At 47.6% G+C, this 22373-nt stretch overlaps 1 protein-coding gene across 3 annotated transcripts in view; it reads left to right on the top strand.

Annotated features, from left to right (window-relative positions):
- The window catches only part of LOC141224238 (zona pellucida sperm-binding protein 3 receptor-like), a 135921-nt gene that overhangs the window by 79170 nt on the left and 34378 nt on the right, over positions 1 to 22373 (top strand). For 2 of the 3 annotated variants that reach the window (XM_073666891.1, XM_073666890.1), the window contains exons 3-4: positions 3371 to 3556; positions 14235 to 14420. In XM_073666891.1, the coding sequence (XP_073522992.1) occupies positions 3371 to 3556; positions 14235 to 14420 (372 nt within the window). The remainder of the gene's footprint in view (positions 1 to 3370; positions 3557 to 14234; positions 14421 to 22373) is intronic. The other variant, XM_073666892.1, reaches the window with a different exon arrangement.

The raw sequence follows: 22373 nt of genomic DNA, 5'->3' as shown, positions 1-22373 counted from the left end.
GGTTTTGTTCTGATTTTGAGCCATGACTTCAGAACTGCTAGGGTACCCATCCATATGTATAATTTTAACAACTTGGTACATAATTGTTGGAAATTGTTGGATTTAGTTTGGTAGACAGCAGAATTCATGGTTCACTTTACCACAGCAAGTCTTCCAGGTCCTGAGCAGCAAAACAGCCCCAGACCATCACACTACCACCACCATATTTTATTGTTGGTATGATGTTCCTTTTCTGAAATGCTGTGTTACTTCTACGACAGATGTATTGGGACATACAAACACCATCCAAAAAGTTAAACTTTTGTCTCATCAGTCCACAGGCTATTCTCCCAATAGTCTGGGCGATCATCTAGATGTTTTCTGGCAAAACTGAGATGAGCCTTTATGCTCTTTTTGCTCAGCAGTGGTTTTTGTCTTGAAACTCTGCCATGCATGCCATTTTTGCCCAGTCTCTTTGTTATGGTGGAATTATGAACTCTGACCTTAACTGAAGCAGGTGACACCTGTAGTTCTTTGGATGTTTTTGTGGGGTCTTTTGTGACCTCTTGGATGAGTCGTCCATGTGCTCTTGGGGTAATTTTGGTCGGTTGGCCACTCCTGGGAAGGTTCACCACTGTTCCATGCTTTCACCATTTGTGGATAATGGCTCTCACCATGGTTCGCTGGAGTCCCAAAGCTTTAGAAATGGCTTTATAACCTTTTCCAGACTGATAGATCTCAATTACGTTGTTTCTCATTTGTTCCTGAATTTCTTTGGATCGCAGCATGATGTTTTGCTTTTGATAATCTTTTGATCTACTTCACTTTGTCAGGCAGGTCCTATTTAAGTGATTTCTTGATTGAGAATAGGTGTGGCAGTAATCAGGCCTGTATGTGGCTCGAGAAATTGAACTCAGCTTCTCAAAGATGTGATAAAACACAATTAATTTATGTTTTATGGTGGGGGGGTCACTTTTTCACACAGGGCACTGTAGGTTTGGATTTCTTTTTCCCTTAATAATAAAGACCTTCATTTAAAAACTGCATTCTGTGTTTGCTTGTGTTATCTTTGTCTAATATTTACATTTGTTTTGTGATCTGAAACATTTAAGTGTGACAAACATGCAAAAGAATAAGAAATCAGGAAGGGGGCAAACACTTTTTCACACCACTGTATATGGGTGACACGCCCTCTGGGCCGTGGGGTACTCGGTGTCGGGCCGGTCGTTGCTAGGGGTGATGTCACAGTGGCGGTGACCCGGTCCGTGACCCAGGGCGGTCAGTAAAAAGGGGATTTTATAGTTTTTATGTACAAAGTTTGTGACGCCACCTGTGGTATGCGGCCAAAGGGAGCCGCCGCTGCAGAGCAGGTCCTCTGGAGCTGATGTTAGTACAGCAAAGCTGGTGTGGCTCTCCACAGGTAGAGCTTAGATCCAGGGCAGTGTAGATGTTATAGGAGATGCTGGGCGTTGTAGTGCAGGGGTGATGGCGCGGATAATAATCACAGAGACAATGGGGTGGGGTCTTCCGAGTTTACTCACAGTTATTAAGTTCCTCAGGTTACAGGTTCCGGACTACAACCTCCCACGTCGCGCTGCGTTCACCAGGCAGGGGTTCAGCAATCCCTCAGGCAGTTCAAGAGTGCCTGACAGGACCCCTTTCTATGTGCCTTCCTCAGTCGTCCTGCGCTGGCTCTCGCCCTCCTGCCCTGCGCCTCGCAATCAGTGTTCCAATCCGGTAGCCTCGGGTCTTGTCGGGCGACCTGCAGTCCCCTGGACTCTCTGTGGCCACCTTTTCAGCGATATAATTGCGGACATGGCCACTGCACCTTACAAGTACAGCAGCCTCCGGTTCCTAGCTGAGCCTTGTAGTTGTCCACTAGTTTAGGGGCCGGTCCCCTTTGCGGCTCGATCCCTCCACCGCCAGGCAGATTCGGGAGTACGGGTGGCCTCCAACACTGCCCGTACCCCTGGGATCCCTTCTGTCCCTGGAGCCTTTCTCCTGCTCCCTCTCCTCTTCTTTCAGTCCTGGGCCTCTCCTCAGGCCCACTCTGGAGCAGAGCTCGTGCAGAGCCCCTGCTCCCCTCACTTTCCTCCTCCAACCGCACACCACTCCTCACTGACTGATCTGACTGAACTCACTTTCCAAGATGGTTCCCTTTTATATCACTCCCTCACCAGTGCTCCCCTGATCTACGTCCTCCACCCACACCCACTACATGGTTCCCCCTCACTTGGTTCCCCTCCACTCCAGCCAGGGTCTGTGCTCTCCCTTAGGAGCAATCTCGCTCTGCCCTACTGAAGTGGACGTGTTGGATGCAGGTGTTAGGGTCCTGGGCAGCACTCTATCCTTACCTGAGAGTGGGATACCACACCTCTGGGTGAGATGCAGTACCTCTGTGGCGACTGAACCCTCAGGGGCGCTACATGGGCATGTAGGTCATAGGAAGCTTAATAAAATGATACCTTTAAATCTGAGATCTGATGTCTTATTCCAGAGATATCTACGTTTTTCTTAATATGTAATGAGCTGTTCCAGGCTATGGGCCGGACACTGATCTGCATGAGAATCTGCCTCCAGAGCTTGTTTTGAATGAAAAACAATGTCAACTACCTATACTTCGCATTGTGCCAATAGACAAAAAACGGGAAACCCCCCTCCCTCAAATAACCATCTAAATACCGCTGTCACAGCTTCATCTAAGGGGTTAAACTGCCGCCATTGGCGCTAATAATGATTATGGCCAGGGTGTTAGTTATGATATACAGCTGACACTTGCTCTTCTTGTGAGCTGGCGCCATCATTACACTGTATATGTACGACAGTTCGTGGGAGGTCATCCTGTACCGAGGATGTCGAGAAGGGATAAAACAAAATCATCCTCTCCATAGTCACCAACCACCAGGAAAGACACTTCTGCTCCCACACACAGTGCTTTGCCACACTATGCTTTCACAGTGACGTCATTAAGAGGTGGCGGCACACTCCTTCTTCGGCCTTCTCTCTGCTGCCCACAAATGTATCTGGAGCTCCGGTGCCCTACACGTCAAAGATGACAATCTCAGGGGCCACATGTGGCCTTCAAGCCACGTGTTTGAGACCCCTGGTGTAAAAGGAATATCCTTTTACGTGATCAATATTGAAAAAAAGTAAAATAAAGTGTAATTTAAAAAAAAAAAGATTTAAATGTTGTTTTATAAAAACACATACAAGACCCCATAAGTATTTGCCATCCCCATTATCCCCATATCTGTAGCACAACTTGCTGGGTTGGTGCAATGGATAAGCTGCTTGATAACTAATATGTATGTATGCAGCTTTAACCTATACTGTTTTTGTCGCTAAAGTAATTGAATCATTTTTTGACTGTATTGATTATTTATCAAAACAGGTAATTGTCCAAAGCCGCCTCCTCTGTCATATGCTGTGCCCGATGCTGATAATGATACCTACACTGAAGGGGACAAAGTACATTATTCTTGTTCAGCAGGTTATATTTCCATTCCATCCATAAATAATATTGCAACTTGTGACGCTGATGGAAAGTGGACAACATTTCCAGAAGCCTTTTGTCGTAGTAAGTATACGCCAAAGTATAAGTATTTGCTAAGCACATAACTGCTAAGCTTCTTATTGTATTGCAGCTGTATTTGTATTTTTCACATTTTTTACAACTTACTGTGACACCAGAATTTGTTATCTGTGCTTCTGGTTACATACATTGCAGCTGAAAAGGGAAAAGCTTCGCAATAAAATTCTGAATTCTGCTGCAACTTCTGAAAGTACAACTGTTCTTGAGATCCTTGGGAGTCTCATCTGTTGGACCCCTTTCCCATGGATAGGGGATACTTGCAATTTTGGGGAAAACCCTTTTAGAATTATTATAGTTGAAGCCAACATTTGGAATAGTCTTTGGGTGTTTTGATGTGTGGGAGTAGGACATTTATGAGCAGCATTAAAAAAGAAGGCGTCTCTGTAACTGAACGCAATTTTTCATCCAGAAAAGTCTTATATTTGGGCAGTGCCACCACATATGACTCACATGTGGACAAAAGTATGGGGACAGCTACAGGAGCTTTTAGGACATCCCATTCTAAATCCATAGGCATTAATATGGAGTTGGTCTCCACTTTGCAGCAAAAAAAAAAACTTCCACTTTTCTTTCTGGGATGGCTTTCGATCAGATTTTGGAGATGTCTGTGGGGATTTTTGCTCAATCATCCAGAGGAGCATTTGTGCGATCAGATATCGAACTTAGACTAGTGGGCCTGGGTCAAAATCTCCATTCTAGTTCACTGTAAATGTGTTTCATGGGGTTGAGGTCAGGGCTTTGTGTAGTTAAGTTCTTCCACACCAAACTCTCAGAATGATACCTTTAAGGACCTTGCTTTGTGCCCCGAGGCACAGTCATGCTGGAACAAAAAAGAGTATTCGCCAAACTGTTCCCACAAAGTTTGAAGCATAGAATGACCCAGAACGTCTTGGTATACTGAGGCATTAATATTTCCCTGAACCAACACCCAAGAACAAACCCACTATATAGTTTGTTCAATGCTCCCAGACAGATGACGAACACCCAGCAGTTGCTTAACTAAGACTTGTCAGTCAGACTGTCAGATAGAGGCGCGTAACTCATCACTTCACAGGACGCCAGGTGCACTTTTTTTGCTGATGTTAATTAATGCCAGTGGAGAGTTGAAACTCTATCGTTATTCAGTCAGCAGAGCATTGGTGACTTCTATGTACTATACGCCGCAGCACTTGGAAACCGTGCTCTGTAATTTTACATGGTCTGCTGCTGCATGACTGAGTTGCAATGGTTCCTAATCCTAAATACTTCTACTTCTTAAAATCTGCCAATAAGATCAACCCCCCCAACTGCATACTGTATATGGCAGTGCAGGTTTATGAAATTTAAATCCATCGACTTCTTTATATCTATTATCTGTTGCTGCATTCTGGACAAATTAGCATTTTCATTCATATGGAAATTAGACCTGCAGAAGGTTGTTTTCCCACAGAGCACCAGCCTCTTTAGTTTGATTGATCCTTCACTGTCTGTTTCCTTGCTTGGTGCCTGATGTAACACAGACCGTAAGCGGTCAATGAGGCTAAAGAGGCTGTTGCTGTTTGCTGTACAAGAAAACAACCACAGGAGGCAAAGGCTCAGGAAGTGCTCTGTCACATCCATAACATGTAATAAACTATTTGCATATGATTGAAAATGCTAGCTTCTTGGGAATGCTGCAACAGATAGAAGATATAAAGGTGTTAATTGATTTACATGTCGAAGACCTGCATGCCCATTTAGGCAGTTGTTGATCTTACTGACAGATTCTTTTTAATAATATCTCTCAGTTGATATATATTCATATAAAAGGGAACATTTCTAGAATGTTTTAGAGACATTCACAGGTGAAACAGAGGTCGGGATTAAAGTGTTGCATGACTACAACGTGTATCACCACTGCAGCCAATCAGTGCGCTCAGCAGCTTGTGCCATCTACATCAGTAGAGCCACTGAGCTTAGTGATTGGCTGCTTCAGTGGAGTGCCCGAGCCATGACGTCACTGCTGAAGCCAAAACACATGTACTGGAGCTGTATCAGAGAGATGATGTTGGCCCTGGGGAGTGTGAGTACCATCTGATTTTGATATTTTACATTCCTGCAAGCATTTTGGGTTCACTTTGTTGAAAGTGGAAAACATCTTTAATGAGACCATAGCTCTGTAAGAAAAACTATAACATATACAGTATATATATATATATATATATATATATATATATATATATATACAGTACAGACCAAAAGTTTGGACACACCTTCTCATTTAAATATTTTTCTGTATTTTCATGACTATGAAAATTGTACATTCACACTGAAGGAATCAAAACTATGAATTAACACATGTGGAATTATATACTTAACAAAAAAGTGTGAAACAACTGAAAATATGTCTTATATTCTAGGTTCTTCAAAGTAGCCACCTTTTGCTTTGATGACTGCTTTGCACACTCTTGGCATTCTCTTGATGAGCTTCAAGAGGTAGTCACCGGAAATGGTTTTCACTTCACAGGTGTGCCCTGTCAGGTTTAATAAGTGGGATTTCTTGCCTTATAAATGGGGTTGGGACCATCAGTTGTGTTGTGCATAAGTCTGGTGGATACACAGCTGATAGTCCTACTGAATAGACTGTTAAAATTTGTATTAGGGCAAGAAAAATGCAGCTAAGTAAAGAAAAACGAGTGGCCATCATTACTTTAAGAAATGAAGGTCAGTCAGTGTGAAAAATTGGGAAAACTTTGAAAGTGTCCCCAAGTGCAGTTGCAAAAACCATCAAGCGCTACAAAGAAACTGGCTCACATGAGGACCGCCCCAGGAAAGGAAGACCAAGAGTCACCTCTGCTTCTGAGGATAAGTTTATCCGAGTCACCAGCCTCAGAAATCGCAGGTTAACAGCAGCTCAGATTAGAGACCAGGTCAATGCCACACAGAGTTCTAGCAGCAGACACATCTCTACAACAACTGTTAAGAGGAGACTTTGTACAGCAGGCCTTCATGGTAAAATAGCTGCTAGGAAACCACTGCTAAGGACAGGCAACAAGCAGAAGAGACTTGTTTGGGCTAAAGAACACAAGGAATGGACGTTAGACCAGAGGAAATCTGTGCTTTGGTCTGATGAGTCCAAATTTGAGATCTTTGGTTCCAACCACCGTGTCTTTGTGCGACGCAGAAAAGGAGAACGGATGGACTCTACATGCCTGGTTCCCACCGTGAAGCATGGAGGAGGAGGTGTGATGGTGTGGGGGTGCTTTGCTTGAGCCACTGTTGGGGATTTATTCAAAATTGAAGGCATACTGAACCAGCATGGCTACCACAGCATCTTGCAGCGGCATGCTATTCCATCCGGTTTGCGTTTAGTTGGACCATCATTTATTTTTCAACAGGACAATGACCCCAAACACACCTTCAGGCTGTGTAAGGGCTATTTGACCAAGATGGAGAGTGATGGGGTGCTACGCCAGATGACCTGGCCTCCACAGTCACCAGACCTGAACCCAATCGAGATGGTTTGGGGTGAGCTGGACCGCAGAGTGAAGGCAAAAGGGCCAACAAGTGCTAAGCATCTCTGGGAACTCCTTCAAGATTGTTGGAAGACCATTTCCGGTGACTACCTCTTGAAGCTCATCAAGAGAATGCCAAGAGTGTGCAAAGCAGTCATCAAAGCAAAAGGTGGCTACTTTGAAGAACCTAGAGTATAAGACATATTTTCAGTTGTTTCACACTTTTTTGTTAAGTATATAATTCCACATGTGTTAATTCATAGTTTTGATGCCTTCAGTGTGAATGTACAATTTTCATAGTCAAGAAAATACAGAAAAATCTTTAAATGAGAAGGTGTATCCAAACTTTTGGTCTGTACTGTATATATACAGTACAGACCAAAAGGTGGACACACCTTCTCATTTAAAGATTTTTCTGTATTTTCATGACTTTGAAAATTGTACATTCACACTGAAGGCATTAAAACTATGAATTAACATGTGTGGTACCCCTCACCCCAATCCTGGTATGTGTGGTACCCCTCACCCCAATCCTGGTATGTGTGGTACCCCTCACCCCAATCCTGGTATGCGTGGTACCCCTCACCCAAATCCTGGTATGGGTGGTACCCCTCACCCCAATCCTGGTATGTGTGGTACCCCTCACCCCAATTCTGGTATGCGTGGTACCCCATACCTCATCCCTATCCTGGTATGCATGGTATTCCTCATCCTGGTGTGCATGGCCCCCCTCATCCGAATCCCAGTGTGCGTGGCACCCCTCATCCCCCCAATCCCGGTATGCGTGGCACCCCTCATCCCCCCAATCCCGGTATGCGTGGCACCCCTCATCCCCCCAATCCCGGTATGCGTGGCATCCCTCACCCCCCCAATCCCGGTATGCGTGGCACCCCTCATCCCCCCCAATCCCGGTATGCGTGGCAGCACTCATTCCCCCAATACAGGTATGCGTGGCACCTCTCATCCCCCAATCCCGGTATGCGTGGCACCCCTCATCCCCCCAATCCCGGTATGCGTGGCACCCCTCATCCCCAATCCTTGTAGGCGTGGCACCCCTCCCCCCATTCCCGGTAAGCGTGGCACCCCTCAGTCCCAATCCCGGTAAGCGTGGCACCCCTCACCCCCAATTCCGGTATATGTGGCACCCCTCACCCACAATCCCATTATGCGTGGCACCCCTCACCCCCAATCCTGGTATGCGTGGCACCCCTCATCCCTATCCTGGTATGTGTGGTACCCCTCACCCCCCAATCCTGGTATGCGTGGTACCCCTCACCCCCAATCCTGGTATGTGTGGTACCCCTCACTCTTAATCCTGGTATGTGTGGTACCCCTCACCCCCAATCCTGGTATGTGTGGTACCCCTCACCCCACAATCCTGTTATGTGTGGCCCCCTCATCCCTATCCTGGTGTGTATGGTATCCCTCATCCTGGTATGCATGGTACCCCATCCCTCATTCCAGTATGCATTGCACTCCATCCCTCATCCCCAATTCCGGTATGCGTGGCACCCCTCATCCCCAATCCCGGCATGTGTGGCACCCCTCATCCCCAATCCTTGTATGCGTGGCACCCCTCATCCCTAATCCCGGTATGCGTGGCACCCCTCATCCCCAATCCCGGTATGCGTGGCACCCCTCATCCCCAATCCCGGTATGCGTGGCACCCCTTACCCCCAATCCTGGTATGCATGGCACACCCTCATCCCCAATCCCGGTATGCGTGGCACCCCTCATCCCCAATCCCGGTATGCATGGCACCCCTCATCCCCAATCCCGGTATGCGTGGCACCCCTCATCCCCAATCCCAGTATGCGTGGCACCCCTCATCCCCAATCCCGGTATGCGTGGCACCCCTCATCCCCAATCCCGGTATGCGTGGCACCCCTCATCCCCAATCCCGGTATGCGTGGTACCCCTCACCCCCAATCCTGGAATGCGTGGTACCCCTCACCCCACAATCCTGTTATGTGTGGTACCCCTCATCCCCAATCCCGGTATGCGTGGTACCCCTCACTCCCAATCCTGGTATGCGTGGTACCCCTCATCCCCAATCCCGGTATGCGTGGCACCCCTCATCCCCAATCCCGGTATGCGTGGCACCCCTCACCCCCAATCCCGGTATGCGTGGTACCCCTCACCCCCAATCCCGGTATGCGTGGTACCCCTCACCCCCAATCCTGGTATGCGTGGTACCCCTCACCCCACAATCCTGTTATGTGTGGTACCCCTCACCCCCAATCCTGGTATGCGTGGTACCCCTCACCCCAATCCCGGTATGTGTGGTACCCCTCTCCCCAATCCTGGTATGTGTGGTACCCCTCACCCCCAATCCTGGTATGTGTGGTACCCCTCACCCCCAATCCCGGTATGTGTGGTACCCCTCACCCCAATCCTGGTATGTGTGGCCCCCTCATCCCTTTCACACTGTACACACATACAAAAAAAATAAACAGTTATACTCACCTTTCTTCTCTGTGCTCCAGCACTGCTGCGTCCTCTTCTGCCGGAGGCCGGGGGAGGAGTGCGGCGCCGGAGCACCGCGCTGTCCGGCGCCATTTTGCTGAAGACACACTGTAAATGTGTCTTCAGTAAAATGGCGCCGGATAGCGCAATGCGCACGCGCCGGTCCGACACCTTCACTCCGCCTCCCGGTTTCCAGCGAAGAGAGGCGCCGCGGCAACGATCCTACCGGTCAGGTAAGTATGTAAGTATGGCGCCGGAGATCCGCGGTAAGCGTTCAGTGTCTACGCATACCGCGCGATCTCCGGCGCCATACACCTCCTCTTACCTGTAACGGCTGGATGCCTGCTTCTGTCTGGAGCCAGACTGCGCGTCACGCATGCGCAGTCTATCGAGGCTTCGGACGGAGACACGCTTCTACGATTATATTATAGATATACTGCTCAAAAAAATAAAGGGAACACTCAAATAACACATCCTAGATCGGAATGAATGAAATATTCTCATCAAATACTTTGTTCTGTACAAAGTTGAATGTGCTGACAACAAAATCACACAAAAATCATCAATGGAAATCAACTTTATTAACCAATGGAGGCCTGTATTTGGAGTCACCCCCAAAATGAAAGTGGAAAAACACACAACAGGCTGATCCAACTTTGATGTAATGTCCTTAAAACAAGTCAAAATGAGGCTCGGTATTGTGTGTGGCCTCCACGTTCCTGTATCACCTCCCTACAATGCCTGGGCATGCTCCTGATGAGGTTGCGGATGGTCTCCTGTGGGATCTCCTCCCAGACCTGGACTAAAGCATCCGCCAACTCCTGGACAGTCTGTGGTGCAACGTGACGTTGGTGGATGGAGCGAGACATGATGCCCCATATGTGCTCAATCGGATTCAGGTCTGGGGAACAGGTGGGCCAGTCGATAGCTTCAATGCCTTCATCTTGTAGGAACTGCTGACACACTCCAGCCACATGAGGTCTGGCATTGTCCTGCATTAGGAGGAACCCAGGGCCAACCGCACCAGCATATGGTCTCATGAGGGGTCTGAGGATCTCATCTTGGTACCTAATGGCAGTCAGGCTACGTCTGGCGAGCATATGGAGGGCTGTGCGGCCCTCCAAAGAAATGCCACCCCACACCATTACAGACCCACTGCCAAACCGGTCGTGCTGAAGGATGTTGCAGGCAGCAGATCGCTCTCCACAGCATCTCCAGACTCTGTCACGTCTGTCACATGTGCTCAGTGTGAACCATCTTTCATTTGTGAAGAACACAGAGCACTAGTGGTGACTTTGCCAATCCTGGTGTTCTGTGGCAAATGCCAAGCGTCCTGCAGGGTGTTGGGTTGTGAGCACAACCCCCTTCTGTGGACGTCGGGCCCTCATACCACCTTTATGGAGTTGGCTTATAGCCGTTTGTGCAGACACATTTGTGACCTGCTTGAGGTCATTTTGCAGGGCTCTGGCAGTGCTCCTGCTGTACCTCCTTGCGCAAAGGCGGAGGTAGCGGTCCTGCTGCTGGGTTGTTGCCCTCCTACAGCTCCCTCCACATCTCCTGGTGTACTGGCCTGTCTCCTGGTAGCGCCTCCAGCCTCTGGACACTACGCTGACAGACACAGCAAACCTTCTTGCCACAGCTCGCATTGATGTGCCATCCTGGATGAGTTGCACTACCTGAGCAACTTCTGTGGGTTGTAGAGTCCGTCTCATGCTACCACAAGTGTGAAAGCACAACCAACATTCAAAAGTGACCAAAACATCAGCCAGAAAGCATTGGTACTGAGATGTGGTCTGTGGTCCCCACCTGCAGAACCACTTCTTTATTGAGGGTGTCTTGATAATTGCCAATAATTTCCATCTATTGTCTATTCCATTTTGCACAACAGCATGTGAAATTGATTGTCAATCAGTGTGGCTTCCTAAGTGGACAGCTTAATTTCACAGAAGTTTGATTTACTTGGAATTATATTCTATTGTTTAAGTGTTCCCTTTATTTCTTTAAGCAGTGTATATATATATATATATATATATATATATATATATATATATATATATATATATACAGGGTGGTCCAAAAGTAGGTGGCCAGAAAATAATAACATTTATTTTAATTTATATATAAAATTATATTTACTAACACAAGCATAACATTGACAATTAAATTTTATTCTGAACAATAATACAAAAGCCCTTAAATTTTATCAACGCAGGTGCTCAAACTGATTTCCATTACAATTTGCACAGCTTTGAAGTCTGCCTCTTACGCTTCGACAAACTTTTTTGCACAAGTCTCTTTGGGTATTCATTTCTTGAAATGCATCTCTTATGTAATTTTTCAAATCACTGACACTTTTTGGTTTTCGACTGTAAACTTTGTCCTTGAGTACTCCCCAAAAGAAAAAATCCATTGGGGTCAAGTCTGGTGAACGTGCCGGCCAATAAAGTGGGCCTCTTCGGCCAATCCATTTATTAGGAAATGTTTCATCAAGATACTCGCGAACTACTCTTGAATAATGTGGAGGGGCCCCATCTTGTTGGAAATAAAGGTCATTTGAATTAGGCTGTTGCTGTAACTGGGGAACAACTTGATTCATTAGAATTTCGAGATACTTATCTCCTGTGACTGTTCCATCAAAAGATATTGGTCCTAAAACACCAAAACTTGAAATACCACCCCAAACATTGACACCAGGCTCATTTAGTTGTTGCTCTAATGTTAAATGCATGTTCTCATTATACCAGTAAATACAATTATGTCTGTTAATATGGCCGGATAATTTGAAAGAAGCTTCATCACTCCACATAATGTTATCTAAAATTACTGGATTTTCTTCAATTTTGTTAAGTATAATTTCACTAAATTGCAGCCGCCTGTCTGGATCACCCTCCAATAAACCATGAATTAGAGGTGGACGCTAAGCTTTCCACCCAATAGATTTCAGGATTCGCATGATAGAAGCTCGTGAAATTCCCAATTCCAAAGAGGCTCTTCTGGTGGACTTTTTTGGACTCTGAACAAATGTTTCAGCAACAAGTTGTTTATTATCTTCTGTACAGACTGTTTTGGGTCGACCAGTTTTTGGAGCATTAAGGATTGAGCCAGTGGCATTGAATTTGTCACGAATGCGGTAAATGGTTTGTCTCTTTGGGGCTTGAGTACCAAATGTTTCAACCCAATTTGCTCTAACGGTTTCAGCATTTCGAGATTTCCAAATCCATTTTCTTTGATCTGTATTTAAATAATTTGCCATTATGTCTTATCTGAATTATCTGAAAAGAAAACAGATTTGGGGGAGATCTATCTGTGAAAACTAGATCTGTGAAACTGTCTTAGTTGGCCTTAGCAACCAATCAGATTCCACCTTTCATTTTCCAAAGAGTCTGTGAGGAATGAAAAGTGGAATCTGATTGATTGCTAAGGGCTACTGAGCCAGTTTCACTTTACACCATGTTTGATAAATCTCCCCCTTCATAACCTTATAACACTTTCTGTCCACCTACTTTTGGACCACCCTGTATATACACATATATATATATGTATATATATATATGTGTATATATATATATATATATATATATATATATATATATATAAAATCACCTACCGGACTGGCACCACTTCATCACACTTGGTATTGTGTTGCTTCCAGTCTTTTGGCATCAAGTGTGGTGAAGTGGTGCCAGTCTGGAAGGTGATATATATAGGTTACAGTTTTTATTACAGAGCCAGGGCTCATTAAAGGGGTTTTCTACTTTCAACAAAGTAAAGTGCACCCAAAATACCTCTCTTCCATTTGACTGAAATGTGAAGACTTTAGCGGATTAGCAGCAGCTGATTTGCTGCAGTGGTCACAAAACACCACCTGCCATATTTGTATGCCAGGAGAGCAGTGATAGCTAATGGGGTAGTTGTGAGAAATGACTATCAGCCAAACAAGCATCTGACTCACCACTGTCAAAGGTATATGGAGACCTTTAGTCACATCTACATGTGGTCTCGTTGTTTCTCAGATCAGGAATTTGGCAAAAGCCTTAAAATCTGAAATATGTTCTGCCCAGTGCTTCTTCCAAGAAGGGTACAAAGTAATGTTAAAGAAGCGTTCCTCCCATCAAAATTTTTATTCTCTTAATATATTGCAGTCATCATATTATATGACACTGGATACTTACAATTGCTCATTTTGCCTTTCTACCCAGTTAATTCTTCTGTTTTCCATTAGGTCTATGACATCACGTGATTAAAAACTGACTAGATGAATCTTTTTAAACTCTATGGAGAAACAGGAGGTCAATTTTCCTTGCATGAGTCATAAGTCAATGCAAAAGTCCCTGGCAGGGAGAGGAGCGGAGCAGCTGGGTCAGGAGGTGAAGAGGGGAATGATAAATGCAGGGACAAGAGACTTCCTGTTTCTATATAGAGCAGAGAAAAGAGAAGAATGAACTGGGTAGAAAGACAAAATGAGCAATTGTAAGTACACAGTTCTATATAATATGATGATTTCAATATATTAAGAGGATAAAACTTTGATGGTAGTAAAAGAGAATGGTAAAGATTCCAACATTTCCAAAACTACTAAATAAGGCTTCAACGTAGCTGAGGGGCACACGTATGCTCATTTTCTATACTATAAACTTGGGTTGTTTCATGTTGCAAAATTGCAGTAAAATTTTGAGAATTATTTAGCGACATCTGAACTGGTCTGTTTTTTTCCCTCAAAACAGGAATTTGTCCAAAGCCTCAAAATCTGTCATATGCTGTGCCCAGTTCTGAAAAAGAGTCCTATGTAGAAGGAGACATCGTCACATATTCTTGTTTACCGACTTACAAGTACATCCCCGACTCAAATAATGTTTCCTCCTGTGGAGATGATGGAAAATGGTCAACGTTTGAGAAGGTCTTCTGTGAAAGTAAAGATATTCCATCCCATTGCTGATTATAATTGGTCATTTAGTACAGCAGTAGGGTAGTTATCAGAGGTGGGCAAAGGGTTTAGACATAAAAACATACATAAAAGCATGGAATTATTTCATGTTTGGAACAAAGTCTAAAAGAATTTTGGTCTGAAGATCATCTATATTGTCAGATTCAATATGGCGATATAATATGGTGCCATAACATGGGGAAACCTGCAGAGCTGGTTTTGCAATCCTTATTAAAGATTTAATGCCTCTCCATGCATGTTGGGAACACTTCCCTGATGATGATTGTGGAAAAGAAGGATTATACGTGTTACGCTGGATCCTTTTGTAAACCCAAGAAATAAGCTTCCATCAGAAGTGTTGTGCAGCAGCTTCCTCCCCTTCTACATACAGAACACATGCATCCTCAGCTTAACTAAGCGTGCATTTGAAGGAGCAGGTTAGAAGAGATGTATGCCAGCTAAAAGCTCAAAAACCGGGATTTGTCTGAATTCTCATATTCTGACATACACACAGTGCTGAAGAGTAATGATGAGCAAGTGAGCAAGCACTAAAATGCTCGGTTACTCGTTACTTGGGTCGAGGGAATTTTAATGCCCGGGTGCTCGACCTGAGTAACGAGTACAATGTAAGTCAATGGGAAACCCCAGCATTTTTCCAGCGCCTCCCCCCCCCCCACCTCGGCGGTCTGCAGAGGGCCTAAAAATTGGTCAAATCGATGGAAACAGTGCTGAAATGACATGGCAACAGCATGGGGAAGACCCCTGGAATCAACTTTGAATCCCAGGTCACTGTTTTGAACAATGTTGTCAGAGTATTAAGCCACTTTTACAGACTGAAAATAAAGCATACAAAAATGAAGGTAAAATGGATTTTCCTGGAATAAATGTTAACAAACATTATTTCCAGGGTAATGACTTGTATATAAGGCAAAATAAATAACCAAAAACAAAAATGCTCCTCCACACCTTGGGCTATGTTCACACGTTGCATTTTTGATGCATTTTTGCACTTTTGCAATGCTTTCAACTGTGAAAAATACATTCACCAGTAAATGTAATTTTAACATTTTACTACCTTATCTGGCCATGCCGTGTGTGAGACACAATCAGACACATCCTGTTTCATTTATGAGAGAGGGATTGTTAAAGTCACAAAGCCGATTTTTACAGGGTCATCAGGCCAGCAGTCGACCCTCACTATTGTTAGAGGGCCATCAATTGGCTATGCTTTGCATAGTTGTATATTGCTACTGCTCTATAATGTATCCATCTGAGTTGGTCAAATTTTCTTTTTCGTATAGATTCTGTAAAGTTTGAAAGTTGGATGTTCAGCAGGCGGCCCTCACAATTTATACAGTGCCAGCAGGCGGCCTCCACAATTTTTAGAGGGCCAGCAGGCGCCTTGGGGACAGATGAGACCAAGGTAGAGCTTTTTGGTAATGCACATGACGCGCCCCCTGGGCCTCTGCTGTGCAGGGGGATACCCGGAGCCGGATCGCTGGGGGTTGTAGTCCTCCGTGGCGGTGACCCGGTCCGTGCCCAGGGCGGTCAAACCAGTGGCAGTCTTAATGTATAGCAAATGTCCGACTACGCCACCCGTGGATTGCGGTCAGTGGGGACCGCCGCTGCGCTGCCGACCGCTGAGGCTGATGTTGTTTGCGCAGCCGAGTATGGGATAACTCCCCACGGGAGAAGTATTGCCTCAGGGCAGCTAATGTGAGAGATGATGGGAGTGATGGTGTGAGGGTCCCAGTGCTAATGGTGCTGGTGCGGCAAGGAATCACAGAGACGTGAGGTGCAGTTCAGGGTCTTTACTGATGGTACAAGGCAGACCCTCCCGGGAGTACTGGCTAGTATAAGGGGCCTGGTCAGTCTGCGAGCAAGCAGGAGTTCCCCTGGCCAGGTGGAGTTGTAGGCCTCCCCGTTTATCTGCACTCTTCCTGGCTACCTTGCTGTCAGCAGTTACAAGTAGCCCACGTCCCTGAGTATACCGTTTGGTGCTCACCCGTATGGCTGGTGACTTGGGGCCTTCTGTTAGCCTCCGCTCCTGGATGGCGGCGCTGGTCCCTTCTTTGTGACTGAGCCTCCGGGCTTCTATGGCCAGAGGACCTGGAATCCCCTGCCGGTTGGTTTCTGCTGCTGGGTATATATCAGTCCCCACAGCCTCGGACTCCTGTGTCCGGTTTTAGTAACTTCAGCCAGGGCGAGCTATATCTCTGCTCACAGCCCCTGGCCTTCAGCTGCTGCTCCTACAGAGCTCCTGTTCTCACTTTCCCTCTCCAGGCTCTGTCTGCTCTGCTTGTTCTGCAGGCTCTGACTCTGTCTGCAGCTTCACTCCCTAATCCCGCCCCAGACCCAGTTTATAAGGGCAGATTCCTCCCCTCCCAGGTCTGGGTGGGCCGTGTTGCATGTTTAGGGCTCCTGACCAGAGAAACCTCCCACTTGCTCTCAGACATAATATCTCTATTACTGTGGCAACCAGACCCCTGGGGTGTCACATTCCCCCCTAGTAAATTTTAGTACTCCGGGACTAAACACATTTTTTAAAGAAACATAAATACAGGGTATAACAATAACACAATAACATATTTACAAGAAGCTTTAGTTTTTTAAAGATCACGGCGTGTCCGCAACCGGGTGTCCATATCACCCAAGGTGAAGCTTTAAGCGAAGTAGGGGACCTGTCCAAAGCAAACCCCTTGCGTTGGCCTTGGGCGTGGCTGCAAGGGTAGACTAACTACTTTGGGCCGCAAGGAGGCCACGCCAGACAGGTTTTCTCTTCCGCGGCCGTCTTCGCAAGAGGCACCAAGGTGCAACTATCTACAAAACTGTTCCGGTTATCCAGCGTCCATAACCTGTTAGTCCATAAAAATCTGCAGGGTAACTGAGAAACATAATTAATAACAGGCAACAAACATAAACCATAGACAGTTAACAGATAAATTCACAGTGCATTAGTTTAGATTCTCCAGCGAGCGGGCATCTGACCTCTAGTGACTCTAGTGGACCTACGGAGCTCACTAACTGGTTCTGCACTACAGGGTGTAGGAGGCGTTATGGGTAAGCTGGGCAGCTGTCTGCGCACTCTTTGGCTCACTAGGGGCACGGCAGGCTCACTACTAGCAGAGGGTTGATCCTCCTGTACTGCTGGTGTGGACTTTTCTGCCTCTTGGGCCGGCTGCTCTTCCAGCTCTACCGGTTCCTCTGTAGGCACTTGCGGGGCTGGCTGGAGAAAGGTGAGGACGGGTACCACGACAGTGCCGTTTACTTGTATCCAAGACCGGGGGAAGTCTCCGAGTACGGTACTGATCATTTCTTCCCTTTCCTCTGCGGGTTGAGGGTTTCCTTGATCTTCTTCAGGGCTTTGCAGCTGCTCGGGACACTTCTTCAGGTGGTCTCTGGAGACAATGGCTGTGGTTTCTTCTCCATCCTTACTGATTACGCAGATTTTTGGGTTCTCATGGCTTGATGGCAGTACGGTGTACGGGTCCTTCTCCCACTGGTCGTCCAACTTGTGGAGCCGCCTCTTCCTCTTCAAGACCTGCTCTCCAGGTACCAGGGGAACAGCGGGAGCATACTGGTTATAAGCCTTCTCTTGCCTTTCTCTAGCTTGAGACAGACTTCGCTCGACGTTCTCCTGTACTTTCCGATACTGCTGCTGCCGTTCTGTATCCCAGTCTGCCTCTGGCGAGGTGTCGTCAGGCGTCAGGACTCCCATATCCAGGTCAATAGGCAGCTTACCAGGTCTTGCTCTCATTAGGTAAGCCGGGGTACAGTTGGTGGAACCTACAGGGATGTGGTTATACAGGTCCACCAGATCGGGCAGGTTCTCAGGCCACAGACTGCGTTCTTCCAGGGGCAATGTTTTTAGCAGATCTATCACCACCTGGTTCATCTTCTCGCAGAGTCCATTGGTTTGAGGGTGATAGGGCGTTGTTCTTATCTTCTTGCAGCCATACAGGTTGCAGAACTCCTGGAAGACCTCCGCTTCGAAGGCTGGTCCTTGGTCTGTCAACACTTGGTCTGGGTACCCGTGTGGACGGCAGAAGTGTTGCTGGAAGGCTCTAGCTGCTGTTTGAGCCGTTAAGTCCTTGACCGGGACCACCACCAGGAACCGGGAGTAATGATCTACGATTGTGAGGGCGTAGACATACCCAGATCTGCTTGGAGCCAGTTTCACATGGTCCAGGGCTACCAGTTCCAGTGGCTGTCTGGTGATGATGGGCTGCAGGGGAGTCTTCTGGCTGGCTCGGTCTTTTCTTCTCAGGTGGCACGGGCCACAGTCTCTGCACCACCTCTCGATGGCTCCTCGTAAGCCTACCCAGTAGAACCGTTCACGCAACAAGAACTCCAGCTTCTTCCATCCGAAATGCCCTGCTCCGTTGTGGTATGCCTCCAGAACCATAGCCGCGTCTCGTCTTGGGACCACTACCTGCCAGGTCAACTCATGTGTTCGAGAGTTAACCATTCTCCGGCACAGCTTCTCCCTGTAGAGGAACAGCTTACTTTTCTCCTTCCACAGTTGCTTGGTCTCCTCCGGAGCATCTGGGTCAAGACGGGCATCGGCCTGGGTCAGCATTTCCTTCACCAAATGGACTGCGGGATCACTGTCTTGCGTCTCCGCCCAGTTGTAGTGGGGCAAGGGATTGAACGTCACAGAGCGCCTGTCCTTCACACAGTGGGAATACAGGGTAATCCCATGACGGTGGAACGCAGGGAGCTCAACTTCTTCCAGATCTTCTGGATCTTCCCCTACGTCCGGTAAGTTCGGCATTCTAGACAGGGCATCTGCGTTGGCATTTGAGCGTCCTGCCCGGTATTTGATGGTGAATTCAAAGTTGGACAGGCGGGCCATCCATCTCTGTTCCAGGGCACCGAGCCTTGCAGTGTCCAGGTGTGTCAACGGGTTGTTATCTGTGTACATGGTGAATTTGGAGGAGGCAAGGTAATGCTTGAAACGTTCGGTCACTGCCCACACTACTGCCAGGAACTCCAGCTTGAATGAGCTATAATTCTCAGGGTTCCTCTCCGTGGGCCGTAGCTTTCGGCTGGCGTAAGCGATTACCCGTTCTTTCCCTTGCTGGATCTGGGACAGTACGGCTCCTAGCCCGATGTTGCTTGCGTCCGTGTGGAGGATAAAGGGCTGGCTGTAGTCTGGATATGCCAGGATTTCATCCCCCGTAAGGGCCATCTTCAGCTGGCAGAAGGACTCCTCTTCCAGCTTTTCCCACCTAAAGGGCGGCTTCTGGTTTTTGGCTTTCCGAGATTGACCTATCAGGAGGTCCTGCATAGGGGCTGCCATTTTGGTGAAACCGGGAATGAATCTTCGGTAGTAGCCTACCAACCCGAGGAACTGCCGCACTTCCTTTATGCTGGAGGGTCTTGGCCAGTCCTTAATCACGGTGATCTTATCAGGGTCAGGAGCCACTCCGTCAGCACTCACCACGTGTCCCGGGTATTGCACCTTTGGTTTCAGGAAGTGACACTTGGAGGGTTTCACCTTTAGGCCGTAGTTTGCCAGAGCTTCGAACACTTCTGCCAGGTGTTTCAGGTGGTCCTCGTAGGTCTTGGAATAGACGATGACATCGTCCAGGTATAACAGGACCGTCTCGAAGTTCCGGTGTCCCAGACAGCATTCCATCAACCGTTGGAGGGTTCCTGGTGCGTTGCAGAGCCCGAACGGCATACAGTTAAACTCGCTGAGACCCATCGGGGTGGTGAATGCGGTCTTCTCCCGGTCCGCCTCTGCTACAGGAACCTGCCAGTACCCGCTAGTGAGATCCAAAGTAGAGAAGAAGTTAGCAGATTTTAATGCAGCTAAGGACTCTTCTATCCTTGGTAACGGGTACGCATCTTTGTGTGTGATACGGTTGACCTTCCTGTAGTCTACACACATTCTCATGGTGTTGTCTTTCTTTTTCACTAAGACTAGTGGAGCTGCCCAGGGGCTACAGCTGTCCCTGATTACCCCAGCCTCCTTCATGTCTCTAAGCATCCCCTTGGCGTGTTGGTAGTGTGCCGGGGGTATGGGTCGGTATCTCTCCTTTATGGGAGGATGGTCTCCCGTGAGGATGTGGTGTTCTACCCCCTTTACTCGCCCGAAGTCTAGCGGGTGTTTACTAAACACTCTCTCGTACTCTCGAACCACCCGATAGACTTCCTGTTTCTGGTGTGAGGGAGTGGAGTCAGTACCCAAATGCAGTTGCTGACACCAGTCCTCCATTGGTTTCTTAGAGCCGTTACCTTCCTCTGGTTGAGATGGAGGCAAGGGTTCCACGGCCTGTACAGAGTTCTGGTTGATGGTGAACAATTTGGCTAGCGTGGCATACCGGGGCAGGTGTACTTCTCTCTCTCCGATATTTATGATGCGAACGGGCACCCTCCCATGGCGTACATCGACCACCCCCCGTGCTGTCAAAATGGTGGGCCTACTGTCTGAGTAGACGGGTTCTACCATTGCTTGGTAGTCTCTACCTCTTAGACCAATAGCTGCCCGGCACCAAATCATCATCTCACTTTTTGGGGGCATGCCAATAGGGAACGGGTCACACATTCTCACGCTACCTATCTCACCACCAGATAGTTCCACCTGTTGCCGCTTCTTCAGTGCCCGGATCTCTTTTTGGAGCACACGCTGCTGGCCGGAACTGGCGTTCTTGGCAACCTGCTGTAAAATGAGAATCACCTCTGCAAGACAATTTTCAATCACATTACTTCCCAAGGTTATTCTAGGGTGACTCTCATGACGGTCTATGTCCACTATAATCAGTCCCTGTGCCTCCAGTTCGACTTTACCGATCTTAATGGTCACCTCCTTGAATCTCACCTGCGGCACGGGCTGGCCATTGCTGGCGATGATACTCAGGTCGTCATCTGGGTAGCGGGTTATGTCCGAGTCACTCCAATACTGCTTAAAGAGCACGTACGGGATGGTGGTCACCTGTGACCCAGTGTCTAGTAGGGCATTCATAGGAATGCCATCCAGTACCACAGGCAAGATTGGACGTCCCCCTACGTATCTATCATGCCAGTTTGATGGGTCTGATGGTCTTATGCCTGGGGGTTGGCCCTCTACCCCAGGTTGTGCCCGTTTAAATGACAGTACCTTGCCACATGTCCGGGTTGATTGCAGCGACGGCAGATGGGTCGTCCGTCCTCGTTGTATCTGTCGCTGGGTCTTCCTCTGGCTGGTGGGGTCCTCCTCAGTCGGCGCCACGGGACGTCCTCCGGTCCGGATGACAGCTGGATCTTTCCTGGAGAAGAGACCTGTAAAGACTGCACAGTTCTGGTTAGCGCGGCAACGCTCTTAGTCAGCTCTTGGACCTGATGGTGCAGGTCTGTAGCCGGGTCACTGTTTAAAGCCTGCGCATCAGCTCCCACAGGCCCTGCAGACAAGGGCGCCGTCTCCTGGTGGTAAGTGATAGCAGGGCGCCTGTGGGTCACAGCGCCACCTGGTGCCGGTTCTCGGAGCACCCGGATGGCTCTGTCCTTGAACTGTGCAAAGTCCAGGTCAGGGTCCTGTAAGGCCATTGCCCGCAACTGGGTTCGGTGGGCATTGCACAGTAGACCCTCAATAAATTGTTCAGTCAAAAGCTTATCTTCATTTCCCACGCTGTCAGGGTCTGCCTGCTTAATGGCTCTCAGGGCCTCTTGTAGGTTTAGAGCATAGTCTCTTATACTCTCATGTGCCCGCTGTTTACACCCGTAAAATCTGAGCTTTATTTCGGCTGAGGTGCGGGTATCAAATGTGTCTTTCAGCCGGGCTAGTATTTCTCTGACAGTCCTCTTCCTCCCAGGTGGCCAGGACTTTACCTCCCTTTGGGCTGCCCCGATTAATTGGGCCACCAGGATGCTCACTTTTTGCTCTTCTGTGAGGGGGTACACCTGGAAGAGGCTATCCAGTCTTTCTCTAAAGTCATTTAGAGTATGTGACTCCCCT

The sequence above is a fragment of the Phyllobates terribilis genome, unplaced genomic scaffold (genome assembly GCF_046119375.1).
Source record: "Phyllobates terribilis strain yellow unplaced genomic scaffold, ASM4611937v1 Scaffold_2__4_contigs__length_985480577, whole genome shotgun sequence".
Lineage (NCBI taxonomy): Eukaryota > Metazoa > Chordata > Amphibia > Anura > Dendrobatidae > Phyllobates > Phyllobates terribilis.
The sequence above is the reverse complement of the archived record's forward strand: the minus strand, read 5'-3'. Positions and strand labels throughout refer to the sequence as shown.